We start from the raw sequence: 10,887 nt of genomic DNA, 5'->3' as shown, positions 1-10,887 counted from the left end.
TCTCACCATCTCAATCCCACAAAGCCAGCAGACCATATAACTGTTTCCAGCAAATTCTTCACCAAAGACCCACTTTAGTTTCCACACAAGGGTCCCTAAATTTTGAATCCTTGCATCTCCAGACAAGCCTTGTTTATTAAAAAAGAATGACTTGTGGCTGGGCATGGTGGCTCACACCTGTAATCCCAGCACTTTGGGAGACCGAGGCAGGTGGATCACTTGAGGTCAGGAGTTCAAGACCAACCTGGCAAACATGGTGAAACCCCATCTCTACTAAAAATACAAAAATTACCCAGGCATGGTGGCAGGCGCCTGTAATCCCAGCTACTCGGGAGGCTGAGGCAGGAGAATCGCTTGAACCCAGAAGGCAGAGGTTGCAGTGAGCCAAGATCGCACCACTGCTCTCCAGCCTGGGATCCAAGAGTGAAACTGTCTCAAAAACAAACAAACAGACAAACAAAAACACACACACACAAAAACAAAAGCAAAAACAAAGAATGACTTGTGAGTTCCAGGAGGCAGAGGTTGCAGTGGGTGGAGATTATACCACTACAGTCCAAGCTGGGTGACAGAGCGAGACTCTGTCTCAGAAAAAAAAAAGACTGACTTGCATCAAGGAAACGCAAACTAAAATCAAATGAAATACCATTACATACCGATTAGAACTGCTAAAAAGAAAACCCTGACAATCCCAAGTACTGGAAAAGATGCGAAGCAAATGGAATTCTCATACCCTGCAGGTGGAAATGTAAAAAGGTACAACTACATTGGAAAACAGTTTGGCAATTTCTTGTAAAATTAAACATTACACCACACAACCCAGCAGTCCCAATCTTAGGTATTACCCAAAAGAAGTGAAAATATATGTTCACACAAATGCATATCTGTGAATTATATGATTCCATTTCTGTGATATTCTTAAAAAGGCAAACCTATAGGGACAGAAAATATTCCATAGATAAGTGGCTGCCAGGATTCGGGAGCAGGGTTATGGGTTGACTGTAAAAAGACATGAGGAAACTTTCTGGGGTAATAGAAATGTTCTGTATCTTGATTGTGGTGATGGTTACACAACTGTATGTGTTTGTCAAAACTCATACAACTGTACACTTAAATGAGTGTTATTGTATATAAGCCATGCCTTAATAAATCTGAGCTTTAAAAAGGAAATGCCTCGGGCCAGACACGTTGGCTCACGCCAGTAATCCTAGCATTTTGAGAGGCCAAGGAGGGCAGATCACCGGAGGTCAGGAGTTCGAGACCAGTCTGGCAAACATGGTGAAGCCCTGTCTACTAAAAATACAAAAAAGTTAACTGGGTATGGTGGCACGTGCCTGTAATCCTAGTTACTCTGAAGGCTGAGGCAGGAGGATCACTTGAACCTGGCAGGCGGAGGTTGTAGTAAGCAGAGATTGCACCACTGCACTACAGCCTGGGAGACAGAATGAGACTCTGTCTCAAAAAGAAAAAGGAAATGCCTTACCGCTCTCTTTTGTGTTATTTAAAGGTCGTACATATGAATGAACCAATGTTTCTAATTAGTAGGAGATCAATCATTACTGCTATACCAGGCTGAAAGGAGTCTAGCCAGAAATAAAACATGACGTATTGGCCAGGCTTAATGGCTTGCGCCTGTAATCCCAGCACTTTGGAAGGCTGAGGTGGGTGGATCACTTGAGGCCAGGAGTTCAAGACCAGCCTGGGCAACATGGTTAAACCCCCGTCTCTACTAAAAATACAAAAATTAGCCGGGCGTGGTGGTGCACACCATAGTCTCAGCTACTTGGGTGACTGAGGCAGGAGAATCGCTTGAACCCAGGAGGCGAAGATTGCAGTGAGCAGAGATCGCGCCACTGCACTTCAGCCTGGCTGACAGAGTAAGACCCTGTCTCATAACAAAACCTAACAAAAAACAAAAACCATGATGTATGAATTAGCCTCTGGCCTTTCTTCAGGCTTTGTGAAATCCTGGAGCTTTCTCATAGATATCTTATTTTCTGTGCGGTGCCATATCCAGGGCCTCGGGAGTCCAGACTGGGAAGCACTAGGCAAGTGGGGTCCCAGAGAGCAGGAGACAGCCTGGGGTTCTCCGGCCTGGGAGGTCCCACCCTGAGCTGGCAGCTGTCTGTGATCCAGGCAGGATCTGGGGCGGAGAAAACAAAGCCAGGCTCTAATTCACCTGCTTCCTACCTCACTTTCCTAACCCTTTCTCTGTTAGAGCCCCTGTCTGGAGCTTGCAGCCCCTTCTAACACTCATCCTCTCCACCATTCAGCCTCCTGTCTTTGATCCTGTCCAGCCCTCTGCGTGTTATTCCATTGAAAGGCCAACTCCTCCAGGAAGCTTTCCCTCACTTGGGCTTTGGCCTTGGTTGAAATCCCAGTTTTGCTCTCAATAACCCAGTCCTTGTGTGCTTCGGTCTCCTCATATGACAAATGGAGGCTTCCTGTAGGATTGTCGGGAGTGACAATGCCCAGCACAGGGCCTGGCGGGTGATGAATGCTCTGTTTATGTTGGCAGGGCTCTCCTTCCCCTAGACAGCATCCAAAGGCACTCGCACCTTTGTTTTTAGCTCTAAAATGATGACGCTGCAGGGAGCCCTTCCCCTGTGGATAGGCTTCCCTTTCAGCTTCCATATCCTCATGACGATATGACAATAGCTGCCATGTGTTGATTGCCAACCGTGTGCTAGGAAGTGCACTGGGCACCTAACATAGACGAAGCCATTTAAATACCAAAGTGACAAGGTAGATACAATTATCTGAATTAATTAATTAATTTTTGAGATGGAGTCTCACTCTGTCACCCAGGCTGGAGTTCAGTGATCTTGGCTCACTGCAACCCCCGCCTCCCGGGTTCAAGCAGTTCTCCTGCCTCAGCCTCCCAGGTAGCTGGGATTATAGGCACGCACCACCATGCCTGGTTAATTTTTGTATTTTTAGTAGAGACAGGGTTTCACCATGTTGACCAGGCTGGTTTCAAACTCCTGACCTCAGGTGATCTGCCCATCTTGGCCTCCCAAAGTGCTGGGATCACAGGTGTGAGCCACCGGGCCAGCCTGAATTTATAGGAATAAAAGTCAGGAGCTAGCCGGTGAATTAGTTAGAAAGTATCAGAATATCAATAAGCCTCAGTTCCCTCATCTGCAAAGTGGAGATAATAATGCTAACTGATTTGATTGATATTAACATTAAATATAATAATGCGGCCAGGCGCAGTGGCTCATGCCTGTAATCCCAGCACTTTGGGAGGCTGAGGCGGGCGGATTGCCTGAGGTTAGGAGTTCGAGACCAGCCTGGCTAACATGGTGAAGCCCTGTCTCTACTAAAAATACAAAAATTAGCTGGGTGTGGTGGCGCACGCCTGTAGTTCCAGCTACTTGAGAGGCTGAGGCAGGAGAATCGCTTGAACCCGGGAGGCGGAGGTTGCAGTGAGCTGAGATCACGCCAGAACACTCTAGCCTGGGTGACAGAACAAGACTCTGTCTCAAAAAAAAAAATATATATATATACACGTATATATATATATATATACGTGTATATATATGTATATATGTATATATATACGTGTATATATGTATATATGTGTATATATGTATATATATGTATATATACATATGTATATATATACACACACATATATATGTGTATATGTATAATAATGCAGCCAGGTGTGGTGACTCACGCCTATAATCCCAGTACTTTGGGAGGCCAAGGCGGGCGGATCACTTGAGGTCAGGAGTTCGAGACCAGCCTGGCCAAATATGGTGAAACCTTGTCTCTACTAAAAATACAAAAATTAGGCGGACTTAGTGGTGGGCACCTGTAATCCCAGCTACTCGGGAGGCTGAGGCATGAGAATTGCTTGAATCTAGGAGGCGGAGGTTGCAGTGAGCAGAGATGGCACCACTGCACTCTAGCCTGGGCAATATAGTGAGACTATCTCAAAAAAATAAATAAATAAAAATAAATTTAAAAATATAATAATGCATGAAGAATACCTAGCACAGTCCCTGGTACATGCTAAGTGCCTAATAAATTGCAACTACTAACAATAATCAATAAATATTCCTTCGCCTGGTTCATGGTCAGCACACCTTACCCAGTCCTTCCCTTTGTCAGCTGACTGAGCCCTGGCTGTCCCCTGAGGCTGCTCCTGCAGCCTCTGGGTGCTTGTTTCCTGCGCCAGTTCAGGTTCTGATCAGAAAGGGCACGCTCACTCTCTCAAATGGAGCAATGAGGAGAGTTTCAGAACAGAGAACACAGAAGCCAATGCATGTGGCTCAAGAAGGGAGGGACTGGGAAGAATAAGTGCTCTAAACTCATTTTTCCCTTATGCTCCAATCTCTTGTTTGTGGCTGTAATTGGCTGAGCCCAGCTAGGAGCCAGAGAGCAAGAGAGCCCATTGATGTAGTCCATAAAGGTCAGCCTCCTGGCCGGGCGCGGTGGCTCATACCTGTAATCCCAGCACTTTGGGAGGCCGAGGCGAGTGGATCACCTGAGGTCAGGAGTTCAAGACCAGCCTGACCAATATGGTGAAACCCTGTCTCTACTAAAAATACAAAAATTAGGCCAGGCACAGTGGCTCACGCCTATAATCCCAACACTTTGGGAGGCCGAGGCAGGCGGATCACAAAGTAAAGAGATCGAGACCATCCTGGCTAACATGGTGAAACCCCATCTCTACTAAAAATACAAAAATTAGCTAGGTGTGGTGGCGTGTGCCTGTAATCCCAGCTACTCAGGAGGCTGAGGCAGGAGAATCGCTTGAACCCGGGAGGCAGAGGTTGCAGTGAGCTGAGATCGTGCCACTGCACTCCAGCCTGGCGACAGAGTGAGACTCTGTCTAAAAAGAAAATAATAAAATACAAAAATTAGCCAGGCATGGTAGGGGGCACTCGTAATCCCAGCTACTCGGGAGGCTGAGGCAGGAGAATCACTTGAACCTGGGAGACGGAGGTTGCAGTGAGCAGAGATCGCACCACTGTGCTCCAGCCTGGGCGAGAGAGCGTCTCAAAAAAAAAAAGTCAGCCTCCGGTGGCCTGGAGCAGTGTATGAGAGTGAGCTGGAGGGGCAAGCGGAGGATATGCAGCACACCCCAGCCCCAGGCCCCTTAGGTTCCGGAGGTGAGCATCCTCCTCATGCCCTCCTAATTCTTCCGGATTACTTGCCCAAAGACCACCTTGACCACATATGTCTCCTCTGCTGAAACTGTCTCCTTTATCTCTAGCACCTCTTCAGCACTATTAATAGCCTTCTAGTCACCCTCTTCTTCACTGAAATGTTAGGATTTCATTCCAAGTCCTGCCATCACCCTGAAGACCTCAAGTTCATGTGAGCAATGCAGTCAACGTCCAGGACCTCTCCGTTTCTGAGCTCCCTCATGTTTAGTGATTTTCAGTTCGTTCCTCTTCAGCCATCAGCCCTGTGGCCACACCCAAGTTCTTTTCAGTCCCTAAGAGAAGCTCTCACCCTCTGAAATGGTAAATTCACAGATCCCTATAGAGAATCATGAAGGGTCTAATATTTCACCCTACTTGAAAACTAACAAGTTAGCCTGGTATAGTTTTATGGGTGCTGGCAGAAAATACAAGACTCCTGGGTCAGAAATGAAGGACAATTTATTACCCACAGCAATAGCATTAGCCAGACTATTAGAATTTTTATGCTGGTTCCTTGAGTCCCAATTCTCATGGAGCAATGTGAAGAGGGCTGGACTGTACCTGCGGACTCAGTGGGTTGCATTAAGGAGAGGAATTCTGAACTGAGGAAGTAGAATCTTTTATTTATTTATTTTGAGACAGAGTCTTGCTCTGTTGCCCAGGCTGGAGTGCAACGGCATGATCTCAGCTCACTGCAGCCTCTGCCTCCATGGTTCCAGTGATTCTCCTGCCTCAACCTCCTGGGTAGCTGGGATTACAGGCGTGTACCACCTGGCTAATTTTTGTATTTTTAGTAGAGACAGGGTTTCACCATGTTGGCCAGGCTGGTCTCGAACTCCTGACCTCAGGTGATCCACCCACCTAGGACTCCCAAAGTGCTAGAGCCACCATGCCTGGCTGAATCAGAATCTTTTATTTATTTAATGATTATTTTTTTTTTTTGAGACAAAGTCTCGCTTTGTCCCCCAGGCTGGAGTGCAGTGGCACAGTCTTGGCTCACTACAACTTCTGCCTCCTGGGTTCAGGTGATTCTCTTGCCTCAGCCTCCTGAGTAGCTGGAACTACAGACGTGTGCCACCAAGCCTGGCTAATTTTTCTATTTTTAGTAGAGATGGGGTTTTACCATGTTGGCCAGGCTGGCGTTGAACTCCTTGCCTCAAGTGATCCACCCACCTCGGCCTCCCAAAATACTGGGATTACAGGCGTGAGCCCCTATGCCCCGCCATGGCATTAGAATCTTTTACAATAGGCAGCACACAAGCCTGCGCTCTCTAGGGTGATATTATCTTTCTTCCAAGGTTATAAGCCAACTGCCCTTTGCTCTTGAGGAAAACATCTCTACCTTTCAAGATTGTTCGCTTGTTTACTATAAAAACTCACTATTAAACAGTAGATTCCCCAGGCTCAGTATTCTTTGGTTGAGATGCAAATCCACTGCATGTTCAGCATCCATTTGGCTCATGGCATTGCCACCATGGGACTTGGAGAACATGCCGTGGTAATATAAAGTGTTTTGTCTCTGACCCAGGAGTCTCCTGTCTTTTGCCAACATCCAATCTTTTAGCTTGCAAATAGGGTAAAACCAAATCCCAGACTTGACACCTCTGATATAACCAAAGTGAATTTATTTTTTAGAAACTGATGTGTATTTTCCATCAACGTTATTTCCATGTTGCTTAAGAGCCTGTGCAAGAACAGCTTAAGACCATTCAGTGGTTGTTTCTACCCATTCAGTGGCCTGAGCAGTGGGAGCTGCAGACCAGTCTTCTGTGGCAGGCTGAGCACTCCAGTCTTCAGTAGGGACCTGATGAATAGGCACAGAGGGCACCTGTACACCATCAGACCAGTCTCCAACCTGACTGAATAGCGGTGAACTCAGGAGCTGGAGCAGTCCATTTGCCCTGAAATTCCTCCTTGGTCACAGTCTTTTCAGCAGCAGCCTGCTCCTCTTTTCCAATCTCTTCAGGATCTCTGTAGAAGTAGAGATCAGGCATGACCTCCCATGGGTGTTTGAGGGAAATGGTGCCACACACGCGCAGAACTTCCAGGGCCAGCATCCCCCAGCTCGGACCCACTGAGGGAGCTCCCTTGTTGTTGCATGTGATGGCAATGTCCACATAGCGCAGAGGAAAATCTGTGTGACATAGAGCAATGGTAGGTAGGTTAACTAAGATGTCTCTGTGAGAGGCTGGTGGTCAGCCCTGGGATCAGTAACCACTAGAAGCCGTGGCTCCCTGAAGGCTGCCTGGGTCTGGCTAGTGAAGGTTCCAGGAGTGAAGCGGCCAACAATTGGAGTGGCTCCAGTGGCAGCAGCAAACTTCAGCACAGCCCTCTGGCCAGTATTCCTAGAGGACATGACACTGACATCAGCAGGGTTTTTAAAGGCAGCGATGGCACGAGCTGCCAGCAGAAACTTCTTGCTTCTCCCAGGTCCTCTTCAGATGTAGGATGTAGACGCCATCACTTTTCTTCTTACAGATGTGCTACTCCATTTGGAAGTCAAGGTTGGTACCACCTAAGTGGGTTCCTGCTGCAAGGAACTTAAGGACATCCTCCTCCTTCATTTGCAGGACATCAAGGGCTCCGGACATTGTGAAAGTTTCCCTATAAGTTACAGTGAGAATTGTAGGGACCAGCCCCACAGGGTCGGTGGGTCTCTCCCCACATGCAGAGACGAGAGAGCATAGAAATAAAGACACAAGACAAAGAGATAAAAGAAAAGACAGCTGGGCCCGGGGGACCACTACCACCAAGACACGGAGACCGGTAGTGGCCCCAAATGCCAGGCTGCACTGCTATTTATTGGATACAAGACAAAGGGGCAGGATAAGGAGAGTGAGCCATCTCCAATGATAGGTAAGGCCACGTGGGTCACGTGTCCACTGGACGGGGGCCCTTCCCTGCCTGGCAGCCGAGGCAGAGAGAGACAGGAGACAAAGAGAGAAACAACTTACACCATTATGAGAGACTTTTAGTACTTTCACTAATTTGCTACTGCTATCTAGAAGGCAGAGCCAGGTGTACAGGATGGAACACGAAGGCAGACTAGGAGCGTGACCACTGAAGCACAGCATCACAGGGAGACGGTTAGGCCTCCGGATAACTGCGGGAAAGCCTGACTAATGTCAGGCCCTCCACAAGAGGTGGAGGAGTAGAGTCTTCTCTAAACTCCCCCGGGGACTACTAAGTAGCAGGTGTTTTTCCTTGACACGCTACCGCTAGACCACAGTCCGCTTGGCAAGGGGCATCTTCCCAGACGCTGGCATTACCGCTAGACCAAGGAGCCCTCTGGTGGCCCTGTCTGGGCATAACAGAAGGCTCACACTCTTGTCTTTTGGTCACTCCTCACTATGTCCCCTCAGCTCCTGCCTCTGTATGGCCCGGTTTTTCCTAGGTTATGATTATAGAGCGAGGATTATTATAATATTGGAATAAAGAGTAATTGCTACAAACTGATGATTAATGATATTCATATATAATCATGTCTATGATCTAGATCTAGTATAACTCTTGTTGTTTTATATATTTTATTATACTGGAACAGCTCGTGCCCTTGGTCTCTTGCCTCGGCACGTGGATGGCTTGCCGCCCACAGAGAATCTAGAACAATGCCGTATGGGCCCCTCTCTGGGTTGTGTGGAAAAGGCGTGAATTTATTTTAGTTTTTCAAACAAGTCGTGCGCTGGGAGACATCACAAATGCTATTCTTTCTGAGGAACACTTCAATCCTCTTCTCTTGGTGACCTCTATCAGTTTCTCTGGGAAGCCTTCTCCCTGAGCCTCCTATGCCCCTTCCTTCAATTGGGCTATATCCCTCCCTCTCTAGACTCCTACAGAGCCTTCTCCCCCAATACAATAGAATCTTTGTGAGGTCAGATATAGCGTCTTCTCAATTGTATCCCCAGGTTTAACACATCACCTGACACACTGTAGGTGCTTAATAAGAGCTTATGGAATGAATGAAGTGCTATTGCAGAGATAAGCATAAAGTGGTATGTGAGTACAAAGGAAGGGAATCTAAATTGGAGTGGAGGTCTGGGAAAGGCCTCCTGGAAGAGGTGACACTTGAGGCTGACCTGAAGGACAAGTCGGTTAGGTGTTTCCAGTGGTGAGAACGGTAGCATGAATGCTCAGCAGTGGGAACGTGGATGGTGCCTTTGAGTAATGGCCAATGACTGTATGGCTGCAGCTAGGGTCGGGGGGAATGGAATGGCAGGGAATCAAGCTAACTGACAGGTAGTTGAGGGATGGATTATGAAAAAGTGAAAGCCCGCTTTTCATTTCAGGCTTGGATTTTGTGTTTATTTACTTATTTATTTATGAGAAAGGGTCTCACTCTGTTGCCCAGGCTGGCACGATATCGGCTCACTGCAACCTCCCGAGTTCAAGTGATTCTCCCACCTCAGCCTCTCGAGTAGCTGGGATTACAGGTTTGCGCCACCACAGCCAGCTAATTTTTGTATATGTATTTGTAATTTTTTTGAGACGGATCTCGCTCTGTCACCTAGGCTGGAGTGCAGTGGTGCAATCTCGGCTCACTGCAACCTCCGCCTCCCAGGTTCAAGCAATTCTCCTGCCTCAGCCAACTGAGTAGCTGGGATTACAGGCCCCTGCCACCATGCCTGGCTAATTTTTGTATTTTTAGTAGAGACGGGGTTTCACCATGTTGGCCGGGCTGGTATCGAACTCCTGACCTCAGGTGATCCGCCGGCCTCGGCCTCCCAAAGTGCTGGGACTAAAGGGGTGAGCCACCCCGCCCGATAGGCTTGGACTTTGTTAAAGGCATACAGAATAACACGAAGTGGTGAGATGCAGAAAAAAGTAGTAATTTAAGAAAACTTGGCTTGCCACGTTGGTTCCTCTAGGGACCAGCCCTGCAACTCCGGGCAAGTCCTATCCCCTCTGACCAGAGGCAAAGTGAAACAGTGATGACATCTACCTCTAGCAGTGCTGTGACGATTAAATGCGATCTTAGGCAAAGCGCCTGGTATGTGCCGTTACTCGAAAAAATGTCAGTTGTCCCTCTTCGCTCTGGCCCCATCCTCCTCATCTGCAAATGCGGGGAGGCCGGGCCACTCTCGCAGGTGGCTCCCGGAGCCAGCTGAGCAGTGGGAGGGGAAGCGGTGGGACAGAAGGGCGCCAGCCAGTCTTCCGGGCACCGTGGCTGGTTCGGCTGCCGCTCAGCCGCGTGGGGGCGCTCTAGACTGCTCCTCGTGCTCTATGGTGTTGCCTTCGCCCCGGAAGTAGTTGCGCAGCTGGGGTTGGTAAGGTCGGGCCATGGTGGGGCAGAGGTTGGGAAGATGGCGTGGCGAGGCTGGGCGCAGAGAGGCTGGGGCTGCGGCCGGGCGTGGGGTGCGTCGGTGGGCGGCCGCAGCTGCGAGGAGCTCACTGCGGTCCTAACCCCGCCGCAGCTCCTCGGACGCAGGTAATAGCCGCCGCGCTCTGGTCTTCTCGCCTCTTGGTCCCTGAGCTCTGGCCGTGTATCCTCAGGGGCGGAGGCCGTCTGGGCCTCTTGTGCTGGCCCTAGCTCACCCCCTTCACCTTACCTGCCCCTTCTCTCTCCTCTCTCGCCTCCGTCCAGTCCTCGCTTCTCGCTCCCCTTGCCCAGCCCAGCCCCTCGCGAGCCTGCGCTTTCTCCTTTCCCATTGGGAAGGACGTGACTGGAAGGGGAACTAAGCTGAAGGTTCATTGCGTGCCACACTTCATAATCGCGAGTGGAAACTGTTGA

General features: G+C 48.8%; 1 protein-coding gene and 1 pseudogene across 8 annotated transcripts in view; one reads left to right on the top strand and one right to left on the bottom strand.

The window, feature by feature from the left end:
- Window positions 1–6,834: 6,834 nt before the first annotated feature.
- On the bottom strand, window positions 6,835–7,777 carry LOC107970856 (small ribosomal subunit protein uS2-like; annotated as a pseudogene).
- Window positions 7,778–10,392: 2,615 nt separating this feature from the next.
- PARL (presenilin associated rhomboid like) overlaps window positions 10,393–10,887 on the top strand; it is a 58,724-nt gene continuing 58,229 nt past the window's right edge. For 2 of the 8 annotated variants that reach the window (XM_016942380.3, XM_016942378.3), the window contains exon 1: window positions 10,406–10,584. In XM_016942380.3, coding sequence (XP_016797869.2) covers window positions 10,460–10,584 — 125 coding nt within the window. In that variant the 5' untranslated portion in view covers window positions 10,406–10,459. Of the gene's footprint in view, window positions 10,585–10,887 lie in introns of all 8 variants that reach the window. The other 6 variants (XM_016942381.3, XM_063806424.1, XM_001135897.6 and 3 more) reach the window with 5 other exon arrangements.

This window comes from Pan troglodytes, chromosome 2 (genome assembly GCF_028858775.2).
Source record: "Pan troglodytes isolate AG18354 chromosome 2, NHGRI_mPanTro3-v2.0_pri, whole genome shotgun sequence".
NCBI lineage: Eukaryota > Metazoa > Chordata > Mammalia > Primates > Hominidae > Pan > Pan troglodytes.
This window is presented reverse-complemented; position numbering and strand designations above follow the sequence as displayed.